The following is a 25,586-nucleotide window of genomic DNA, read 5'->3' as shown; positions in this document are numbered from 1 at the left end:
CAGTGGGCTGATATTACCTCATTTTTTTGTGCTCACTCAAAGTAAATTTATCTAACTTAAATTCTTGAAAATATTACTTACTTACTTACTTACAAATGGCTTTTAAGGAACCCGAAGGTTCATTGCCGCCCTCACATAAGCCCGCCATCGGTCCCTATCCTGTGCAAGATTAATCCAGTCTCTATCATCATACCCCACCTCCCTCAAATCCATTTTAATATTATCCTCCCATCTACATCTCGGCCTCCCTAAAGGTCTTTTTCCCTCCGGTCTCCCAACTAACACTCTATATGCATTTCTGGATTCGCCCATATGTGCTACATGCCCTGCCCATCTCAAACGTCTGGATTTTAAGTTCCTAATTATGTCAGGTGAAGAATACAATGCGTGCAGTTCTGTGTTGTGTAACTTTCTCTATTCTCCTGTAACTTCATCCCGCTTAGCCCCAAATATTTTCCTAAGCACCTTATTCTCAAACACCCTTAACCTATGTTCCTCTCTCAGAGTGAGAGTCCAAGTTTCACAACCATACAGAACAACCGGTAATATAACTGTTTTATAAATTCTAACTTTCAGATTTTTGGACAGCAGACTGGATGATAAGAGCTTCTCAACCGAATAATAACACGCATTTCCCATATTTATTCTGAATTTAATTTCCTCCCGAGTGTCATTTATATTTGTTACTGTTGCTCCAAGATATTTGAATTTTTCCACCTCTTCGAAGGATAAATCTCCAATTTTTATATTTCCATTTAGTACAATATTCTGGTCACGAGACATAATCATATACTTCGTCTTTTCGGGATTTACTTCCAAACCAATCGCTTTACTTGCTTCAAGTAAAATTTCCGTGTTTTCCCTAATCGTTTGTGTATTTTCTCCTAACATATTCACGTCATCTGCATAGACAAGAAGCTGATGTAACCCGTTCAATTCCAAACCCTGCCTGTTATCCTGAACTTTCCTAATGGCATATTCTAGAGCGAAGTTAAAAAGTAAAGGTGATAGTGCATCTCCCTGCTTTAGCCCGCAGTGAATTGGAAAAGCATCAGATAGAAACTGACCTATACGGACTCTGCTGTATGTTTCACTGAGACACATTTTAATTAATCGAACTAGTTTCTTGGGAATACCAAATTCAATAAGAATATCATATAATACTTCCCTCTTAACCGAGTCATATGCCTTTTTGAAATCTATGAATAACTGATGTACTGTACCCTTATACTCCCATTTTTTCTCCATTATCTGTCGAATACAAAAAATCTGATCAATAGTCGATCTATTACGCCGAAAATCGCACTGATGATCCCCAATAATTTCATCTACTTACGGAGTTAATCTTCTCAAAAGAATATTGGACAAAATTTTGTACGACGTCAACAAAAGTGATATTCCTCGAAAGTTACCACAGTCGGTTTTGTCCCCCTTTTTAAAAATGGGTACAATTATGGACTCCTTCCATTGTTCTGGTACAATTTCCTTTTCCCAAATAGCAAGTACAAGTTTATAAATTTCGCTATATAATGCACTTCCACCCTCTTGTATTAATTCTGCTGGAATTTGATCGATACCTGGAGACTTGTTCTTGAAAATATTATTACAAAAATATTCAAAATGTATAAATATTTATATCAATAAAACAACAAACATAGATTTTAAAAAAAGGCCCAACTTTTAAAATTGCTAAATGTTACCTTGGGTAAGGTAATTAATGTTATTAATTAAAACAATTTTAAATACATATCAGAAATGATTTTATTACAGCAGAGATGGAAGCAGAAGAAACTGTAGTAAACAGGATTGAGGAACGGCTACTGCAGTGGTACAGACATGTACAAAGAATGGAAAAGGAGGAGAGATAGCCCAGACAGATAATTCATTGGTCCCCCACAGGAAGAAGGGAAAGAGGACGTACTCGTTTAAGTTGGTGTGGTAGTGTGAAAAGTTATGATTAAATTCGACTTAGAAGATGGCCAGTGGAATGATAGATCCTTATGGCGGACAGGAATTAGAAGCAACCGCTGAAAAGTGGATAGCTGAATTAAGAAGAAGATCAGAAATTTAGTTACCATTTACCTAATGTGAAAATATATACACCACCAATTTATTTATACATAGGCCTAGTATGGTAGCTACCTACTTACTATAATTATGTATAAACTTGTTTTTTATATGAAATAAATTAACATAACCAATTTTTGTAAGTTTTTAGTTCAAGGAATTTAAAAAATGAAATATTTTATACGAACTTTAGGCATAAATTAAATGTTTTATACGAACTTTAGGCCTATACACTATATTTTTATAACTGTTGTTGTTTAGTCAACTGTCCAAAGACAGGTCTGAACCTCACAAGTGATACCAAGAAGGCACCACTTATGAGGCAACTAGGCCAGAAGATAATGGGGTAGGGTGACCGGTTCCTTTTTCCCTTACAACAATATGGAACCGTATTTTCAAGAATGTTTAACCTACAGTATAATGTACATTGAAAAAAAAAACGCACAGGAGCTCATGCACGTGCACGCACGCACACACACACACACACATACACACACACCCACACCCCCCCTCTATTAATGTATGGAGCATCTGTTTGGAGAGAAGCAGTGTCAAGAGAATACAATAGACTAAAATAAAACAATACAAATAAAACCTAAAAACGTGTATGACTGCCGGTTTAAAGGTTAATGAAGTTAAACGCATTAACTCCTTAGTAAAACTAGAGACACAGAGAAAATAAATCTAAACTGCTCTTCTTTCACTAAGGATTACCTTGTCATATCACTCATTATAAACAAAGAAAATAATTAATAAAGACAAAATATAGTATAAAAAGATAAAGTGACGAAGGAAGATTATATTCCTTTCATCCTAAGGATTTAGTGTGTGAAGTTACTGTTACTGAGCACTTTCTATCCTGTTTATATTTTTGTGCAAACATTCACAGTTGAGATGCAGCTTTTTGCTTGTTTCATTCTGTTTGAACCAGCGGCAGATTTTCAGGGGAGACAAGGGAGGCCATGCTTCCTCTAATATTTTACCAGAACACAATATAACAGTATTAATTCCAGCTGAATTTAAGATCACAGACAAGTTATAGCAAATGACAAACATTTTTCCTTTTATATTAATTTTACTATTCACTACAACTGAGGGGCTTAGAACAAAAAGCAGGTAAGTGACATAAACCTAGTTTTGAGGAAATTACAGTTAAAGTCCTACATGCAATGAAATATTATACACTAGTTTGGTGAAATGATGCCCATATAGCAGCACTGCACAGTGTGATCACTTACCTGATTTTATCCCAAAGAAATATCCTTTTGGGCTATCACAACACGCACTGACCTCATTTTTTTAATAATTTCACTTACCTGCTTTTTGTTCTAAGCCCCTCAATTAAGATGTAAGTTACATAAAGTCGACCACATCTAGTTGGTGATGCCCACTCGCTATCCTGTAGATAGTACAAACAATTCGTACCGAAAAATAACAAATAGCGCTGTAAACTGTACAGTCGACATCTAGCAGCCTGCAGTGTCTATGCGAGAGCGGGAGAGAGGAGACAGCTACATCACTCTGCTCCACAGTAACCATGACAACAGCAGTTCAACCAATAAGATAGCTGGTTAGTGGAGTGTTTAAACTTAACTAGAACACACGAGGGGAGCCGAATTTGGAGATGTCCTACCCACCACTGATAACTGTACTGCTGTACTGCTTATAGTCACAGCTAGTTGCGGCTGTATTGGGAAGTTCTTTCTCTTTCTCTCTTCTTGGTTTTAGAATATTGAGTCATGTGTTGTTAGTCTTCTCTCCCTGCATAAAGGTTTTTTTTTTATATTGGTAGATTTTTCTTTTGTTTGCGGGTGTTCCTGTTTTTTCTTCTTTTGTGTTACGAGATACATTTATTTATACAGTATTATAATATATCGAGAGTTTAGAAACAAATGCAGATTTGTCTCTAGCTTCTTCTAGTAGCAGTTGCTCAGTATGTGACCTAATTGATCGGCTTGCGAAGAAAGAGGATCGTCCAGTGAATTTGCAGTAAAATTAGGCTATGTAATAGCCCCAGATTCTTAGGTTCGAATCAATTTTGTTGCTATCGCATTACTCTCGAAATATTGCTTTTCTTATTCGTTTTATGTAGCAAGACGTAACATTCTTAATTTTAATTTGACCTAAAAAGATCTAATTCGTAGGTTAAGACTTATAATGTCCTAAAGAGAGGCAATCTTTAGGCCTACCAACCTGTTGTAATATATTAACAGTATGTTGTTTATTTTTATTTATTTTTTTTTTCGTAAAATACTATAAATTCCTAAACATAAAATTTTAAATCATATACAAATCCTAAATCATAGATCAGAAAACCTAATTTTAGTTTCTTAAAACCTATAAACTCTGTGCTTGGTAATGAGGTATGTCAGAGGCCTTATACTTTTAATACATGTAATGCAAACTCATCAATCACGACTTGGCCTCCTCAACTTTCAAACCCATCGTCCGCCACTGGTATGAAATGAAACAACCCAGAACTCACCGCGTGGAGGTAGCTGCATGTCGAGTTCCGCCCTGCCCAACCCAACCTCCCAACCATAATGGGCAAGAGCATTCAATTAATCATTCTTTGTCACTTTCAATTAATGTTCACTCCCTTCGACTTGTAAACAAATAAATAAGTAAACAAATAAAAAAGAAATAAAGAAATAAAAAAGAAATAAACAAACAAAATAAACAAAGAAATAAGTAAATAGGTAAATAAATAAATAAATAAATAAAGAGATAAAAACAAATAAAAAAGAAATAAACAAATAAATAAGTAAACAAATAAAAAAGGAATAAAGAAATAAAAAAGAAATAAACAACAAATAAACAAATAAATTTTAAATAAAGAAATAAATAAATAAATAAATAAACAAGTAAGAAAGTAAATAAATAAAAAGTAAATAAACAAATAAAAAAGGAATAAACAAACAAATACACAAACAAACAAATAATAATTAAGTAAATAAGTAAACAAATAAATAAGTAAACAAATAAAACAGAAATAAATAAACAAATAAACAAATAAAAATATAAACAAATAAATAAATCAACAAATAATTAAACAAATAAATAAATAAACAAATATATAAACAAGTAAATAAATAAACACTTAAATAAGTAAGCAAGTAAATAAGTAAACAAATAAATAAGTAAAAAATAAATAAACAAATAAAACAGAAATAAACAAATAAAAAAGAAATAAACAAACAAACAAATAAACTAACAAATAAATAAATAAGTTAATAAGTAAATAGGTAAAAAATAAATAAATAAATAAGCAAATAAATAAAGAGATAAAAAAGAAGAACAAATAAACAAGAAATAAACAAACAAATACTAACAAATAAATAAACAAACAAACAAATAAATAATAAATAAGTAATGTAAGTAAACAAATAAAAAAGAAATAAACAAGTAAAAAAGAAATAAATAAGCAAACGTAAAAATAAACAAATAAACAGTAAATAAGTAAAAAGTAAACAAATAAAAAAGAAATAAACAAACAAGCAAATAAATAAACAAGTAAATAAATAAACAAGTAAATAAGTAAACAAATAAATAAGTTATCAAATAAAAAAAGAAACAAAGAAATAAAAAAGAAATAAACAAACAAATAAATAAACAAATATATAAATAAGTAAATAGGGAAACAAATAAATAAGTAAACAAATAAAAAAGAAAGAAACAAATAAACACTTAAGCAAATAAATAAGTAAATAGGTAAATAAGTACATAAATAAATAAAAAGAAATAAACAAATAAAATAGAAATAAACACATAAACAAACAAACAGAAAAATAAACAAATAAAAAAATAAAAACATAAATAAACAAATAAATAAAAAATAGACAAACAAATAAATAAACAATAAATAAATAAGTAAATAAGTAAACAAATAAAAGAGAAATAAACAAGCAAACAAATAAACAAATAAAGAAGTAAATAAATAAACAGGTAAATAAATAAACAAGTAAATAAGTAAACAAATAAAAAATAAATAAACAAATAAAAAAGAAATAAACAAATAAACAAAGAAATGAATATGTAAATAGGTAAACAAATAAATAATCAAACAAATAAATAAGTAAACAAGTAAAAAAGGAATAAACAAATAAAAAAGGAAATAAAACAAACAAATCAACAAATACATTTTAAATAAAGAAGTAAATAAATAAACAAGTAAGAAAGTAAACAAATAAAAAATAAATAAGCAAATAAAAAAAGAAATAAACAAACAAATAAATAATTCAGTAAATAAGTAAACCAATAAATAAGTAAACAAATAAAAAATAAATAAATGAACAAACAAACGTATCAAAATATAACAAATAAATAAACAAACAAAAAATAAACAAACAAGTAAGTAAACAAATAAATAAATAAACAAATATATAAACAAGTAAAAAATAAACAAATATATAAACAAGTAAATAAATAAACACTGTAATAAGTAAGCAAGTAAATAAGTAAACAAATAAAAAAAGAAATAAACAAATAAAAAAGAAATAAACAAGCAAATAAATAAACAAATAAACAAATAAATAAACAAACAAGTAAGTAAACAAATAAATAAGTAAAAAGAGAAATAAATAAAAAAGAAATAAACAAACAAATAAACTAACAAATAAATAAATAAACAAATAAATAAATTAGCAAATAGGTAAAAAATAAATAAAGAAGCAAATAATAAAGAAATAAAAAAGAAAAACAAATAAAAAAGAAATAAACAAACAAACAAATAAATAATAAGTAAGTAAATAAGTAAATAAATATATAAACAAGTCAATATGTAAAAAAATAAAAAAGAAATATCCAAACAAACAAATAAAAGTAAATAAACAAACAAGTAAATGAGTAAATAGGTAAATAAGTAAACAAATAAAAAAGAAATAAACAAATGAAAAAGAAATAAATATACAAACACATAAACAAATAAAGATACAAGCAAACAAACAAGTAAATAAGTAAACAAATAAAAAAGAAATAAACAAACGTAAAAATAAACAAATAAACAGGAAATAAGTAAACAAATAAAAAAAAATAAACAAATACATAAACAAACAAGCAAATAAATAAATAAACAATAAATAAATAAACAAGTAAATAAGTAATGAAATAAAAAGGAAATAAAGAGGAAATAAACAAATAAACAAATAAATTAATTAACAAATAAATAAGTGAATAAGGAAATAAATAAATAAGTAAACAAATAAAAAAGAAATAAACAAATAAAAAAGAAATAAACAAATAAAAAAGAAACAAACAAATAAACACTTAAACAAATAAATAAACAAATAAATAATAGGTAAATAAGTAAATAAATAAATAAACAAATAAGAAAATAAATAAAATGGAAATAAACACATAAACAAACAGACAGATAAATAAATAAATAAATAAGTAATGAAATAAATAAATAGACAAACAAACAAACAAATAAACAATAAATAAATAAGTAAATAAGTAAACAAGTAAATAAGTAAACAAATAAAAGAAATGTAAACAAGCAAACACACAAAGAAATAAATAAATAAAGAACTAAATAAATAAACAGGTAAATAAGTAAACAAGTAAATAAGTAAACAAATAAGAAAGAAATAAACAAATAAAAAATAAATAAATAAACAAAGAAATAAATAAATATGAAAATAGGTAAACAAATAAATAAGTAAACAAATAAATAATTAAACAAATAAATAAGTAAACAAATAAAAAAGGAATAAACAAATAAAAAAGAAATACGCAAACAAATAAACAAATAAATTTTAAATAAAGAAGTAAATAAATAAACAAGTAAGAAAGTAAACAAATAAAAAAGAAATAAACAAACAATATAAACAAATAAATAAGTAAATAGGTAAACAAATAAATAAGTAAACAAATAAAAAAGAAATAAATAAACAAACAAACAAAAAAATAAACAAATAAATAAACGAATAAATAAGTAAAGAAATAAATAAACAAATATATAAACAAGTAAATAAATCAACACTTAAATAAGTAAACAAGTAAACAAATAAAACACTAATAAAGAAACGTAAAAATAAACAAATAAACAGTAAATAAGTAAACAAATAAAAAAGAAATAAACAAATAAATAAACAAACAAATAAATAATAAATAAGTAAATAAGTAAACAAATAAATATATAAACAAGTAAATAAGTAATCAAATAAAAAAGAAATAAAGAAATAAAAAAGAAATAAAGAAATAAAAAAGAAATAAAGAAACAAATAAACAAATAAATAAATAAACGAATAAATGAGTAAATAACTAAAAAAATAAATAAGTAAACAAATAAAAAAGAAACAAACAAATAAAGACTTAAACAAATAAATAAATAAGTAAATAGGTAAATAAGTAAATAAATAAATAAACAAATAAAAAGGAAATAAACAAATAAAATAGAAATAAACACATAAACAAACAGATAAATAAACAAATAAATAAACAAATAAATAAATAGACAAACAAACAAATAAATAAACAATAAATTAATAAGTAAATAAGTAAACAAATAAATAAGTAAACAAATAAAAGAGAAATAAACAAGCAAACACACAAAGAAATGAATAAATAAATAAGTAAATAAATAAACAGGTAAATAAGTAAACAAGTAAATAGGTAAACAAATAAAAAAGAAATAAACAAATAAAAAAGAAATGAACAAAGAAAAAAGTAATAAACAAATAAACAAACAAATAAATAAATATGTAAATAGGTAAACAAATAAATAAATAAAAAATAAATAAATAAGTAAACAAATAAAAAGAAATAAACAAATAAACACTTAAAGAAAGAAAAAAAATAAGTAAATAGGTAAATAAGTAAATAAATAAATAAATAAGAAATAAAGTAATAAAATAGAAATAAACACATAAACAAACAAACAGATAAATAAACAAATCAAAAATAAACACATAAATAAACAAATAAATAAAAAATAGACCAACAAACAAATAAATAAACAAAATATATAAATAAGTAAATAAGTAAACAAGTAAATAAGTAAACAAATAAAAGAGAAATAAACAAACAAACAAATAAATGAAGAAGTAAATAAATAAACAGGTAAATAAATAAACAAGTAAATAAGTAAAAAAATAAAAAAACAAATATAAAAGAAATAAACAAATAAACAAAGGAATAAATATGTAAATAGTTAAACAAATAAATAAGTAAACAAATATGAAAGGTATAAACAAATAAAAAAATAAATTTTAAATAAAGAAATAAATAAATAAACAAGTAAGGAAGTAAATAAATAAAAGTAAATAAACAAATAAAAAAGAAATAAACAAACAAATATATAAACAAACAAAAACAAACACACAAATAATAATTAAGTAAATAAGTAAACAAATAAAAAATAAATAAATAAACAAACAAACAAATCAAAATATAAACAAATAAATAAACAAACAAATAAGTAAACAAATAAATAAATAAACAAATATATAAACACGTAAATAAATAAACACTTAATAAGTAAGCAAGTAAATAAGTAAACAAATAAATAATAAAAAAGAAATAAACAAATAAAAAAGAAATAAACGAACAAATAAACTAACAAATAAATAAATAAACAAATAAAGAAATAAGTTAATATGTTAATAGGTAAAAAATAAATAAATAAATAAGCAAATAAATATAGAGATAAAAAAGAAATAAACAAAAAAATACTAACTAAATAAATAAACAAACAAACAAAAAATAAATAAGTAATATAAGTAAACAAATAAAAAAGAAATAAACAAGTAAAAAAGAAATAAATAAACAAACGTAAAAATAAACAAATAAACAGTAAATAAGTAAACAAGTAAACAAATAAAAAAGAAATAAAGAAACAAGCAAATAAATAAATAAACAAGTAAATAAGTAAACAAGTAAATAAGTTATCAAATGAAAAAAGAAATAAAGAAACAAAAAAGAAATAAACAAAGAAATAAATAAACAAATAAATAAGTAAATAAGTAAACAAATAAATAAGTAAACATATAAAAAAGAAACAAACAAATAAAAACTTAAACAAATAAATAAATAAGTAAATAGGTAAAAAAGTAAATAGCTAATAAATAAATAAAGAAGAAATAAACAAATAAAATAGAAATAAACACATAAACAAACAAACAGATAAATAAACAAATAAAAAAATAAATAAACAATTAAATAAAAAATAGACACACAGACAAATAAATAAACAATAAATAAATAAGTAAATAAGTAAACACGTAAATAAGTAAACAAACAAAAGAGAAATAAACAAACAAACAAACAAATAAATAAATAAAGAAATAAAGAAGTAAATAAATAAACAGGTAAATAAATAAACAAGTAAATAAGTAAACAAATAAAAATGAAATAAACAAATAAACAAAGAAATAAATATGTAAAAAGGTAAACAATCAAATAATTAAACAAATAAATAAGTAAACAAATAAAAAAGGAATAAACAAATAAAAAAAGAAATAAACAAAGAAATCAACAAATAAATTTTAAATATAGAAGCAAATAAATAAACAAGTAAGAAAGTAAACAAATAAAAATAAATAAACAAAGAAAAAAGAAATAAACAAACAAATATATAAACAAACAAATAAATAATTAAGTAAATAAATAAACAAATAAATAAGGAAACAAATAAAAAATAAATAAATAAACAAACAAAAAACAAAATATAAACAAATAAATAAACAAACTAATAAATAAACAAACAAATAAGTAAACAAATAAATAAATAAACAAATATATAAACGAGTTGTGGAAGACGCGGCAGCACAGTCAACACAAGATTATGTTTGGCAGTTTCATTGACATTGTAGATCAGTGATATTGTAACAATAAGAACGGTTCAAAGATCACAGGGAAAGTGTTAAAGTTATACATTAATTTACGTTTATTGTTGTATTCATTCATATTTTATGTATAGTGTGAGAATGGTGTATAAAAAAAAAAGTAAATAAATAAACACTTAAATAAGTAAGCAAGTAAATAAGTAAACAAATAAAAAAGAAATAAACAAATAAAAAATAAATAACAGGCAAATTAATAAACAAATAAATAAACAAAGAAATAAACAAATAAATAAACAAACAAATAAGTAAATAAGTAAACAAATAAATAAGTAAAAAGAGAAATAAATAAAAAAGAAATAAACGAACAAACAAACTAACAAATAAATAAATAAGTAAACAAATAAATAAATTAGTAAATAGGGAAAAAATAAATAAATAAGCAAATAATAAAGAAATAAAAAAGAAAAACGAATAAAAAAGAAATAAATAAACAAACAAACAAATAAATAATAAGTAAATAAGTAAACAAATAAATATATAAACAAGTAAATAAGTAAACAAATAAAAAATAAATATCCAAACAAAGAAATAAAAGTAAATAAACAAACAAGTAAATGAGTAAATAGGAAAATAAATAAACAATTAAAAAAGAAATAAACAAATGAAAAAGAAATAAATATACAAACAGATAAACAAATAAAGAAACAAGCATACAAACAAATAAATAATAAACAAGTACATAAGTAAACAAATAAAAAAGAAATAAACAAACAAACAAATAAACAAATAAACAAACAAATAAATAAATAAGTAAACAAATAAATAAATAAACAAATGAAAAAGAAATAAACAAATAAAAAAACAAACAAACAAATAAACAAATAAAAAAGAAATAAACAAACAAATATATAAACAAACAAATACACAAACAAACAAATAAATAATAATTAAGTAAACAAGTAAACAAATAAACAAACAAATAAATAAACAAACAAATAACTAACAAATAAATAAATGAACAAATTTATAAACAAGTAAATAAATAAACACTTAAATAAGTAAGCAAGTAAATAAGTAAACAAATAAAAACGAAATAACCAAATAAGAAAGAAATAAACAAACAAACAAATAAAAAAACAAACAAATAAGTAAATAAGTAAACAAATAAATAAGTAAAAAAATAAAAAATAAATAAACAAATAAAAAATAAATAAACAAATAAATAAATAAACAAATAAATAAGTAAATAGGTTGAAAATAAATAAATAAATAAGCAAATAAATAAAGAAATAAAAAAGAAAAACAAATAAAAAAGAAATAAACAAATAAACAATCAAACAAATAAATAAACAAATACATAAATAAACAAATAAAGAAATAGACAAATAAATAAATAAACAAATAAATAAATAAATAAACAAATAAATAAATAAACAAACAAATAAATAAATAAATTACCAATCTAGGAATATAAATTACTAATTATTATATCCAACAAAATCATTTTTATAATAACCATAAAACACAGAAATAAAAATTTAAAAAAATTGAAACCAAAGGTAAAGTTCCAACAAAATCATTTTTATAATAACCATAACACACAGAAATAAAAATTTAAAAAAAGGTAAAGATACTCATGAAAATAAGAATAAAATGTGAATAACATAAAATATAATAATTTGGAACTCAAGATATAGTAAATTAGGCTTCGAATTGAATTTCATATCCTGGAATTTTCGTGACACAGACTACCAAGGGAGGAGGGGTAACAAGATCAACGCACATGAATAATGCCAATTACTTCTTTTTTTTTTAATTTAAATGTTCAATTAATACTTCTTATTACTATTTTAAAGATATTACATTTGTTTAGAATATTTGTTTTAAATAAATATAAATAAATAGAAAAAATCAAATAATGGAAGCCTTATGAAAAATATCCCACAACGTTTCAGAAAGTACTTTACAAGTCTTCAATAAGATTGCTAAAGAGGTATTCCAAAACACAAAATGACTTTTATACATTATTAATAATAAAGCCCATTTCAAATCAATTATAAAAGTTCACTAACTATTGACCTAACACTTCAGGAAATATCACGTGTTATGTGAATCTCGTCTTCTACTCCTTGTTCTTTTACTGAATGCAAATCAGTCGTTTCCATTTCTGTGCATGAATGAGCATCAGGTAACCTGCTCTCAGTTTGTGATTCAGTGTGGTGTTTGCCTGACTTCCTGCACTTCCTCCTCTTGCTGATTTCCATGTCCTCCTGCAGGTACAAAGGTGCCACTGACACACCCAGCGTGGCTGGCATCATATGCGGTTTCAACCATCCAACCAGAGGTGTGACACCAGGAATATAGTGAGCTTGTGAGTGGTAGAATAACAAACCATCCAATTTGGGGCCGTCACATCCAAACAAACTCTCTACGCTCATAACATTCATCATTGTCAGTGTGTCACTCTTGTAATACTCAAGTGACATAAATGGATAAGCATTATCACTTGCGTGATTGGAGAGACAAGACGTTTCCTCCATCTTCGACTTCAGCCAATAGAATCTGAACTCTGTCTCGCAATCATTAAGTTGCTGGTTGTTCCAAGCCAGTACATCCAGTACATAGTAGGTGTGATTTTTGAAACTCCATATACAATCAAGAATCGTACATCCTCTGCAGTCATTATGGTTACCACCAGGAAGAAGACTCTGGAATACTGCCATCTGATATCCACTTTTCGAATAAGCTCGTGTTTTTCCTGCAGTAGCCACAATTAACGTTCTGCGACCCACTGGACATGGAACCATGTACCATAACTGTTCAAAATCCTCTGGAATATGCAACAGTCATTCAGAGAACATCAACAGGTTTTTATATACATTGTGTTGTTTTCGATTGGCCTGAACTTCTGACCATTCCATATCATTTTCCTCAGCAAGGGCGACTACTTCCTCTATCAGCCCACGGTTCTCATTAAATAACTCCCTTCGCTTCGCTTTTTGTTCTTCAAGGAGGCGTCTCCTTCTTTCTTCTTGATCGGGCATACTGTCTCGTGCTTTGTATTGTGACAGTCTAGGATAAACTGTCTGGCTGCTTTTTAATGAAGGTGACGTACATAAATTACTTGGATTCTCTGCCAATGAGTCCATAATTATCCGATATTGACAATCCTTACAAGAAAAAGTATTTTATGCTTTTAAATGTAATTTCTACACAGTTCAAAACTATACACATTACTGACTCAAAAGCTCTCCAACGACTATAAGATCGGAAGGAGCAACCCTTTCTGCGGGGATAATACACAGAAGACCATGTCCAGAGGCTCTAAGGTGGCAGCCCCACCACTAGACTTGTCCTGTGCAACGCCCGTAACGTGGCCAGGAGACATCTATATTACTGATAATCATCAAGTGAATAGCCGGACTGATCAATTTAAAACGACCAAGGCAAGAGATAGGAATAAACGATTAGGACTTGTGGAAAATTTGAGAACTGCTACTTGGAATGTTAGAGGACTAACGCATAAAGAAGAAGAACTTCAAAACGAATTAAAAAGAGCCAATGTAGATATCTGCCTACTCACTGAAACGAAAAAGAAAATGAAAGGTACAATTGAACTAAAAGATTATATATTATTGTATAGCGGAGTTGCCCAAACCAAAAGAGCATCTGCAGCTACAGCGATTTTAGTAAAGAAGCAATTTAGGAATAAAATACATAGCTATAATTTTGTGAGCGAAAGAAAAATGAACGTTCGTTTGAAAACAGCAAGAGGACATTTGACAGTGGTTTGCATATATGCACCTGAGAAAGGGCGCAAAGAAGAAAGTGCTCAATTTTATGAATGCTTACAAACACACATGCACCCTCTTAATAAGACAGATTTTATAATCCTAGGAGGAGATTTTAACGCCCGTGTAGGAAAACAAACTATAGAGAATCTGATTGGTAGTAACGGCGAGAATATGCTAAATGAGAATGAAAAAATGCTGAGAAATTTTGTCAGTTTTAATGAATTAAAAATAACTAACACCTTCTTCCGCCATAAAGATATCCACAAATATACTTGGGCAGCGAGAGACACTAGATCAATAATAGATTACATACTCTGCAATAAAAAATTATCATCCCATGTAATAGACACTCGTGTGTATAGAGGATACGATATTAGTTCAGACCATTTCATCGTTATCTCCACCTTTCACATGCCAAATAAATGGATTTATAAGAGAAAAGAGAACATAACAAAAGTGAAAAGAAACTTCAAAGTGCATCTACTACAGCAAGAGAGCATAAGGAGATTATACTCTCTACGACTATTAGATTATATAGATCAAAGAGCTGTAAGCACTAAAATTAACGAAGAATGGCACGATCTTAAAGAAATCATAATAAAATCTGCTGGAGAAGCCCTAGGGACAAGATCAACTAAAAGAGGGAAAAAGGGTTTATATATATGGAATGATGAAATTCAAGAAATTATTGAAAATAAAAAAAGAGTATACCTAAAATATATACAATCAAAATCAGAGGATGATAGAGCCGAATATAAATACAGAAGCGCCATTGCTAAAAAAGAAGTGAGGAAATTAAAAAGGCTTAGCTGAGATAACTATATCTCAAACATAGAATATGATTGCCATGGATCACAGGATATAGCCTATAAAATTCTGAAACACCTAAACTCGACTGAAAAAGATACGGCTAAAATAAATAACATAACAGAAAAAGAATGGCTTAAATACTATGAAACTTTATGGACAAATACGTCCGAAGTAAACACTGACCCCACATTAAAGGAACTGGCGAATGTAGACCTTATTGAAATAGAAGAATTAGATAACACTCTTACAACATTAAAAAATAAGAAAACTCCAGGTATAGATTGCTTAAATATTGAACTTCTAAAATATCCTCCAAAAGAAGTTAAAGAGAGATTCTTAGATATAATAAATGTATGTTGGAGAATGTGTATACTTGCGGATGAATGGAAAAAAGGACTTATATGCCCTATATTTAAGAAAGGAAATAGACACGAGTGTACAAGTTAGAGAGGAATTTGCTTACTAAGTATAGCTTACAAGATATATGCTAAGATTATCACTAGACGACTAAATATAATCAACGAGCATATGTTAACAGAAGAACAATGTGGCTTTCGAAAAGGAAGATCATGCTCAGATGCCATATTTACAATAGAACAACTTATCCAGAAGAGAAGAGAGTTCAATTTACCAACTTGTACACTTTTCATCGATTATGAAAAAGCATTCGATAGATTGTCAAGAAATAAACTCTGGGAAATAATGTATGATAAAGGATTCCCAGAACATATCATCAAAGTTGTACACAGCTTATATTTTAAATCAAACATAATTATTGACAAAGGAGACCCAATAAGCGACAATATATTAGAAATCAATCAAGGAGTCAGACAGGGCTGCCAATTATCTCCCGCACTTTTTAGCATATACATTGACGAAATAATTGTACAATGGCAATCAGTACTAACTACGGATTTTAAAATTAACAATAAAATCTTAAACACTATACTGTTCGCAAATGTTCAGACAATTTTTAGCGGTTCTGAAAATGATTTACAATTAGCAGTTTACAAATTAAATGAAATAGCAAAGAAATTCAATATGACAATCTCTGAAAGCAAATCGAAAGTAATGGCATTCAACGGAAAAGATCATATGAGATGTAAAATCAGCATTAATGACAGCATAATAGAACAGGTGAACAATTTTAATTATTTGGGATGCAACGTATCATACTGCCAGAAAGAAGATATTAATATTAAATTAAATAAATTCTACGGAACTATAAAAAGAACACTGAAAAATAAAACACTACAGAGTACACAATTAAAATTTTATAAAGTGATGGCGGTACCTACCTTAACATATGCAAGTGAGAATTGGACTCTTAATCGTGCAGACAGAAGAAAAATAGAAACTGCAGAAATGAAGTTCTTGCGTTCAATAGCAGGTGTGACAATATTAGACAGGAAACGAAATGAAGATATTAGAAAAGACTTAAATATTTTTAATTTAACAAATAGAATCGAAAGCATGAGAAATGACTGGTATGAGCACATTCGAAGAATGCCTACAGACAGAATTCCCCAACAGTTACTACAATACAAACCAAGAGGATGTAGAAGTGTTGGACACCCAATCACTAGATGGGAGGACTCATTAAATTTTGCTTGATGTGAAAACAGGTCAAAAGGCCTAATTTCATGACGCAGAAGAAGAAGACTTCTTAAATCACATTAAACTATTTCTGTTATTCTTATTTTAAAATGTTAGTAGGCATATAAGGGGCAAATACGTGAAATTTGAAAAATAAATGTGGAGAAAAATTAAAATAATATTGAAAAGTCATCAGTAGGACAATCTTATTACCTCCATTGGTAAGAGGACGGTTAAAACAATTTAATTTACCATCACTAGTTAAGAAAAACGTAAATTAAATCAAATGAATCCTTCAGGTCCTAAATTGAAAGCCTTACATAAAATATATAAACGAAATATTCCAATTAGACTCATAAACTTTCGTACAGCTCCCACATACCATATTGCAAAATTTTTACAACCTATTTAAAGAAAAGTTTTAAATTTCACATTATAGGGTAAAAAAAACAAGTAACTTTATAGAAACATAGGTAACAAGAATTATTCATGAACGAAAACTGCAAAACTGCATCTTTCGATATTACTAATATGTACACCAACATCCCAGCAAATGACACGATACAAATCATAAAATCAAATCTAAGGACACATAATATAAACAGAACGGAAATTGAAGAAATAATAAAATTACTACGTATCTGTACCAGTCAAAATTATTTCTCTTTCAATAATAAATACTACAAACAAAACAAAGGTCTTCCAATGGGTTCACCACTATCTGGCATCTTAACTGAGATTTTTGTAAACAATTTAAAAAAGAAATTCATATAGTTTAATCAACAAAAATAGTCAAGTGGGTTCGTTATATTGATGATACTTTATTAATATATCACAACACTACCTCACAACAATTATTAGAGAATATAAGCACCCTACATTCTGATATTCAATTCACGAAAGATGAAATAGATAATAAAATAAATTTTTTGAACTTAACAAAAGAAAGAAAAGATAATAATTTACAGTATAGTATTTACAGGAAACCTACTCAAACAGACGCACTAACCATTACTCCACAGGTGTGAGCTTTAATGTAATCAGTTTTAATCATAATTAACAATTTATTATCATATCATTGCAGTTCCCACACAAGATGAGGTAGCATACAACACCGAAACCTGTCTGTATTTTAAATTTTTAATGATTTTTATGAATGTGATCATACAACTGTTCCATTGATTTTTATTTATTATCATATTGTAAAAATAAACTGTACAAACTATGCTTTCGACAGTATTACTATACCTAATACAGTTACTTTCTTTTATTTTGAAAATCCTATTTGACACAGTGAGACAAAATTGTACAACTAATATAGTTGGTTCTCAATACACAGTGTGGCTCTGACCACGGTAGAGTACGGTTGAATGGTGTACGCTCGAGATGCTGAATGAGTACAGTGCCGAGTCGTTTGGTCGCGTAATAAACAACAGTGCACATCCAGTGTATTTGTTCTTACATATATAGTGTTTTTGCGTTCATATATTTATTTTGTAAGTTTTTTTTTGTGTGTTTTATTTTTCCGAGTGTTATAAAGACAGTGCAATGAACAATTTGAACAGAACATGGCTACTATACGTCGTGTTAACACAATAAAAGTTCAATATGAAGCAAGTGCCCCACGCCCAAATGGCGATGGAGTTACACGTGTGGATACAACAAACTCTGAACATAAACACAGATCAAGTAGATATGTTGCAGATGAATATGCAAGAAAAATCGTTGTATATAAAAGTGATATCGCCAACTGTGTATGAGAAAATAGTGCAAAAACATGAAGGTGAAACAAAGTTTAAATACGGCAATGGTGAACAAACGCAAATTAAAATTAGTAAAGCTGATTCTCCTGCTATAGCAGTTAGAGTATTTAACCTTCCTCCCGAGGTGCCGAACTCAATGGTGACGACAGCTTTCACTAGGTATGGTGTTATCCATTCAGTGAGAAACGAACAATGGAGCACAGCATTCCCATTTCCCGTTAATAACGGTATCCGTGCTTTAAAGATGGAAGTGAAACAAAATATTCCAGGCTCAGTGCCGATAGCAGGCTATAATGCACATGTCACATACACTGGTCAACCGATTTTATGTGTTGTGTGCCATGAGCCTGATCACAAAAAAGAAGAGTGCCCACGAAGGAAAACAACTTTACCAGTGAGTGTTCAGTCACGGAAATTGTTATTGAGTGACATTGTTATGGGAAGATCTTCACAAGGAACATCGACATCAAAAGAAGAGCGAACGATGACACGGCCCGTGGAGCAAAAGGAGGACGATACAGATACATCTTCCGAGACAGCAGAGGTCACAAATGTAGTGACCGACAGGACAGAGCAGCCTACGTTGGAGACAATAGACCGGACAGAGGATACAACAGCAGAGGAGGTCAAAACAGATGGACGAAATGCAGCTCTGGAGTTAATGGAAACAACAGTAATCCCGCCAGAATCGAAGTCACCCTCGCAGTTCGGAGAGCCATCACTCGAGGTAAGCCGTACTTTACAAGTAGAAGAACCAATGGAAACTCCATCGAAAAAACTAAAACCCACAACACAACAGGAAACTTCAAGGGATACATGTTTGCGAAGTCGAGACGCGGGGCCCAGTAATGCAGCCACAGATAAAAACTCGCCACATGTAAATCCGAGTAGTAAAACAAAGAATAGTCCAACAAGACCACATCCATATGCTATATATGGACGTACCAAAGAGAGCAACAAGAAACAGGGTGCTGAAGGGAAATCGACTCAGAAGGGGAATATAAACAATACAACCACTGTCGAGGGTATTACTGACTTGGACATGTTAGATGTGTAGGAGGTATGTACGTCCGCGGTCCTGTTTCTTTATGTTTACAGCATTATGTATTTTCCATTCGATGGTAATATTACGCAAATACGGTACCTTAAATGTCAATTATATTCAAGGGAAACATAAACAACAGTCAGTCAAAGAGAGCAACCAGAAAGAGGGTGTAGAAGCAAAATCGATTCAGAAACGACATATAAACATTACTACCACTGTTGAGGTATACAGACTTGGACATGTTAAATATGTAGGTTGTATGAACGTCTGTGGTCTTGTGTGTTTGTTTATGTTGCCAGCTTGCTCGATTCCCATGCGACGGTAATAGTACGAAAATACGTTACTTTAAATATCGATTGTATGCAAGGGAAACACAAACAACAGCTATTCAAAGACAGCAACAAGAAAGACGGTGCTGAAGCAAAATTGACTCAGAAAGGGCTTTATAATCTTTACCACCACTGTTGAGGTTATTACAGACTTGGACATGTTAAATATGTAGGATGTATGTACGTCCATTGTCTAGTTTGTTTATTCTTACAGCCTTCTGGATTTTCAATTCGATGGTAATATTACGCAAATATGCGTAAAATATGTCAATTGTATACAAGGTAAACACAAACAACACTTACTTAACGCTTTAATTAGGCAAAATGATATCGATGTGTTTTTATTGCAAGAAGTAAACAATGATAATTTCGATTTTTTGGGTCCGCAATATGAATATGTTGTAAACACCGACGAGAATAATCGTGGCACTGCAATTATTTATCGTGCGGGAATGAATATTGTGCAAGTGGAAACACATCCTAGTGGCAGAGTCATTTCCATGAATATTAACAATACACAATTTATAAATGTTTACCTGCCTTAGGGAACGAACTATCGTCAGGAGAGAGAGAATTTTATTAGTAAAGAAATTCCTTTCTACCTTCGCCATCGATACAATCGATTACTTATAGGTGGAGATTGGAATTGTGTATTACACGCAAAAGACCAGACAGGCAAATATAACCCATCGCCAGCATTAGAAAATTTAACAAGAGAACTACAATTAATGGATACCTGGGAACTCTTTCATGGTAATGATGTAGAATATACTTTCCGTCGACAGAATGTTTCGTCCAGATTAGATCGATTTTATATCACGCGACCGCATTCAACAGACGTATACAGAATACAAGTGATACCGACACCTTTTTCGGATCATGATTGTGTCTGTCTTTCCATGCAGACAAATACACAACTTCCCCTCTTTGGGAAAAGCTATTGGAAACTGAACGACTCTTTATTGTTTATACCGGAGTATACAGACCAATTTGTTCAATATTTCGAAACATTAAACAGAAGGGTCAGAAATTCAAAATTCAATATAATGGAAAAATGGATTAAAAGTAATAAAGCCAGGTTTCAAATCCTTTTATCAGGCCGCAGGGATTCAGCGAGCTCAGGAAACGAGAGCAACTTTGAATTTTTACTACCAGATGTTAGCGGAACTGTATGAGACACAAAAAACGGAGGGAAATAAATGGAGAGACATCGTGGAAACTAAGTTGAAAATCTGTGAGATCCACAAAAAACTGATGCATGGCGTGATGGTTAGGGCCCGTGTTAAGTTTTAATGGTTGGAAACATTAAGGAGTGTAGGTCTACATAATTTACCATTAGCGTAACCAAATTGCTTAACTATGGACAAATGGGGAGGGAAACACATGAACACACCCAGGGTGATCTATCTGAAAATGGCTCTTATTGTTAGACATAAAATTTATGACTTGCGCCTAAAAAGACGACGAAGTCTACGATATACATACCTGAAACACGTACAGCAGCCACTCTTCCTACTTCTGTCCTTACCTTGTTCTCCTTCTTCTGCTGATACGGCTAGCATGAGATCTGGCATGGCCGTTAGCACAGGACCTGGCAAGGCAGCTGGCACACGGTCAGGCTCGGCATCTGGCACAGTATCTGTCATGGCAGCTGGCACAGGATATGGCACAGCAGATGGTACAAAATCTGTCACGGCTGCTGGCTCTGCATCTGGCACGGCTGCTGGCACAGTATCTGTCACGGCAGCTGGCACAGTATCTGGCACGGCAGCTGGCACAGGATCTGGCACAGCAGATGGCACAGATTCTGTCACAGCTGCTGATTCTGCATCTGGCACAGCTGCTGGCACAGTATCTGGCACAACAGCTGGCACAGGTTCTGGCACAGCAGCTGGCACAGAATCTGTCACGGCTGCTGGCTCTGCATCTGGCACGGCTGCTGGCACAGTATCTGGCACGACAGCTGGCACAGATTCTGGCACGGCAGCTGGCACAGAATCTGTCACGGCAGATGCCACAGAATCTGTCACGGCTGCTGGCTCTGCATCTGGCACGGCTGCTGGCACAGTATCTGGCACGACAGCTGGCACAGATTCTGGCATGGCAGCTGGCACAGAATCTGTCACGGCAGATGTCACAGAATCTGTCACGGCTGCTGGCTCTGCATCTGGCACGACAGCTGACACAGGTTCTGGCACGGCAGATGGAACAGAATCTGTCACGGCTGCTGGCTCTGCATCTGGCACAGTATCTGTCACGACAGTTGGCACAGGCTCTGGCATGGCAGCTGGCACAAGATCTGGTATGGCAGATGGCAAAGAATCTGTCACGGCTGCTGGCACAGAAGATGGCACGGCTTCTGGCACAGTATCTGGCACGGCAGTTGGCATAGGATCTAGCATGGCTGCCGGCACGGAAGCTGGCACAGGATCTAGTACAGGTGCTGGCACAGCAACTGGCACTGTATCTGGCTCGGCAGGTGGCACAGCACGTGGCACAGGATCTGGCACAGCAGCTGGCACAGGACCTGGCATGGGTGTTGAATCTCGCATTCCATTTTGCGTCTCTGTGATCATAAACTCTGCAAGAAACAAAATAAACTTGATCGTTAAGCATGTGTAATTCCATTCACTGGCTTTCAGTGAATGGCACAACTTATTAATAGGGCGAGGAGTCGTATGCAACTGCATATTTTTGCTCCCCCCCATTTTATACATGTTTTGAAAGACTGTAATGACGAATACTCAAAATTAATTGTATAGAGGAGAGTAGCGATCGATGAACCGCTGCTTTCAACGGACCGTTGCCATATTCTTGGTCATTTTGCCTGCGTATGCGTTAAACGTCACCTCAAGGCTCCCCCTCATGTATGTCACTCCTGAGTTGTCTTTGGTGGTGGCAGCAAACACGTGGGCTGAACATGAAGCTCAGATATGTTTTTGTCATTTCTACTGTAATTTTAAAGTAACTTTACGTGCAAAGTAGATTGGCTTAATGACATTTAGTTATGAAATTACGTATATAGTGGAAGCAGTATTCTGTCTGCTTCCTTTTAGTTGTATATTCATACATTTTGTATAACCTCTTCAGCACTCTTGAAGTGTGATTAGAAAATGGCGAAGTCACTATGGAAGGACCAGCTGGAGTTCCCATGAATGGACTGCATTTTAAAATGGATGGAAACCAATTCCCTTCAGGAAGTAATCAAAATCAAGACTCCTGGTTTTGTTTCATGTGTGAAGAAACCTTCGAGGAAAATGTAATTCAGTATATGTCTTGCAGGAAATGGTAAATGAAGCTTGTACAAATATTAGGCAGGGTCAAAAGAAATTCTTCGTGTGGCATGTAATGTATGTCTTGAAAAGGAAGACTGTTTTATTTACAGTATAGGAATAATCTAAGACTTCAGAAAATAATTTTATATGTACAATCACATCATTATGTTGTAACTTAAAGTTGTGTACTAACATTTTTAACTAATTTATTAGCTAATTTGAAATAGCCTAAAATTTTAAAATATTGAAATGGCAAGGACTGTGTTTTTCATATTTTCAACTTCAAAATACGATTACAATTGGATTGAAATTAAGTTCAACATCCATTAATCGAATCTATATTATTATGACTTTTTCTTTGTTGACATTATTTTGATATATTTTTAAAATTTATCTTTTGGTCCAGTCATAGGACCCTGTCGCCTTCATTGAACCAATAGCTGAATATTAAATGACCCAATCTTTAAACAGATATAAGTAGGATGTAGCCCTGAAACTTTATTTTATCATTCCTTATTAGTAATGTAATTGTTCAAGCCTATGAACAGAATTTTAAGGCACTGTCTTTGTTAGATAAAATAAGAAATTGGTAGGTGGTCCATTGATAGCTACCTTCCCCTATATTTTTGCATATTTCAGGTGTTCGTGTATGTAATACATTATTTATCATGCAATGTACCATATTTTCAGGATTTTGTGGCATAAAGCCCCAAATTAGCATATTTTGTAAAAACAATAATATTCTGAATTGTTGTCAACTTACTTACTTACTGGCTTTTAAGGAACCCAAAAGTTCATTGCTGCCCTCACATAAGCCCACCATAGGTCCCTATCCTGAGCAACATCAATCCAGTCTCTGTCATCATATCCCACCTCCCTCAAATCCATTTTAATATTATCTTCCCATATACGTCTTGGCCTCCCCAAAGGTCTTTTTCCCTCCGGCCTCCCAACTAACACTCTATATGCATTTCTGGATTCGCCCATACGTGCCACATGTCCTGCCCATCTCAAACGTCTGGATTTAATGTTCCTAATTATGTCAGTTGAAGAATACAATACGTATAGTTCTTCATTGTGTAACTTTCTCCATTCTCCTGTAACATAATCCCTTTTAGCCCCAATATTTTCCTAAGCACCTTATTCTCAAACACCTTTAACCTAGTTCCTCTCTCAAAGTGAGAATCCAAGTTTCACAACCATAAAGAACAACCGGTAATATAACTGTTTTATAAATTCTAACTCGATGGTGGGAAATTCCTTATATATGCAAGAAGTCTAAGGATAAAGAGAAAATTATCCTGCACGCTTTGGTACAGAAGATAATGATATCTTCAGTAGAATGTCAGTACTCTAAGTATCTAATTATTCTCTTTTCCTATTTTATTATTTAATTGTATCACATATTCATTCCTTCGACCACCACTTCAGGATGTAAACAATTACTATACCTTCAGGAAGCATGTAACAACTCCACAACGTGATGAGGCTCGGTGATCTATATTCACTTGTGTGGGCGTCACTCTCTCCATGTCCATCTAAAATGCAATATAATTCTGAATTCAAATCGTCGTAATAAACTGTTAGAATAAATAGGTTGCATATTAAGTAAGTAGACAATATGTACATCATCAAACTATTAACAATAAGTAAATCATAAAAGTGAAGTTTGAAATGAATCAAAAGCTGAAGTGTGTACTTTTAACACACATATAGCCTTAAAGAAAAAAAAAGAAAAATAATAATCATAATAAATAATAATAATAATAATAATAATAATAATAATAATAATAATAATATTTATTTATTTATTCTGGCGAAGTTAAGGCCATCAGACCTTCTCTTCTACTTAGCCAGAAAAAAAAGAAGCTGATGCAATTTTACAGATTAACATTTATAGAACACTAATAAAAAATTTACATAGTCATACAAGCAAAAGTTGAGTAAAATAATGCGAACATATTAAATAATAAATACAAAATAATATAAGGCTAGAAGTTACATTCAATGAATATGCAAGCGGTAAGTGAACCATTACTACAAATTACAAAAATAACAAATTCAAATGTTGTTGTTTTCTAATGCCAGGCATTTGACAATAAAGTCATTTGACCTCATGGA

The 25,586-nt window shown here is 29.9% G+C and overlaps 2 protein-coding genes across 2 annotated transcripts in view; both read right to left on the bottom strand.

The window, feature by feature from the left end:
- The window catches only part of LOC138692964 (calphotin-like), a 52,106-nt gene extending 27,128 nt beyond the window's left edge, over positions 1–24,978 (bottom strand). Inside the window, exons 1-2 of the mRNA XM_069816386.1 lie at positions 24,917–24,978; positions 21,719–22,771 (exon numbers count right to left, since the gene is read on the bottom strand). Coding sequence (XP_069672487.1) covers positions 21,719–22,771; positions 24,917–24,929 — 1,066 coding nt within the window. The 5' untranslated portion in view covers positions 24,930–24,978. The remainder of the gene's footprint in view (positions 1–21,718; positions 22,772–24,916) is intronic.
- On the bottom strand, positions 12,758–14,127 carry LOC138693479 (snurportin-1-like). Its single transcript, XM_069817470.1, has one exon. The coding sequence runs from the start codon at positions 13,658–13,660 to the stop codon at positions 12,941–12,943; it is 720 nt and encodes a 239-aa protein (XP_069673571.1). The 5' UTR covers positions 13,661–14,127; the 3' UTR covers positions 12,758–12,940.
- Positions 24,979–25,586: the final 608 nt, after the last annotated feature.

The sequence above is a fragment of the Periplaneta americana genome, chromosome 17 (assembly GCF_040183065.1).
Source record: "Periplaneta americana isolate PAMFEO1 chromosome 17, P.americana_PAMFEO1_priV1, whole genome shotgun sequence".
Lineage (NCBI taxonomy): Eukaryota > Metazoa > Arthropoda > Insecta > Blattodea > Blattidae > Periplaneta > Periplaneta americana.
This window is presented reverse-complemented; position numbering and strand designations above follow the sequence as displayed.

Bases quoted from the DNA above. Each gene is read 5' to 3' on its own strand.
- LOC138693479 (XM_069817470.1), bottom strand. From the start codon at position 13,660: ATGGTTCCATGTCCAGTGGGTCGCAGAACGTTAATTGTGGCTACTGCA.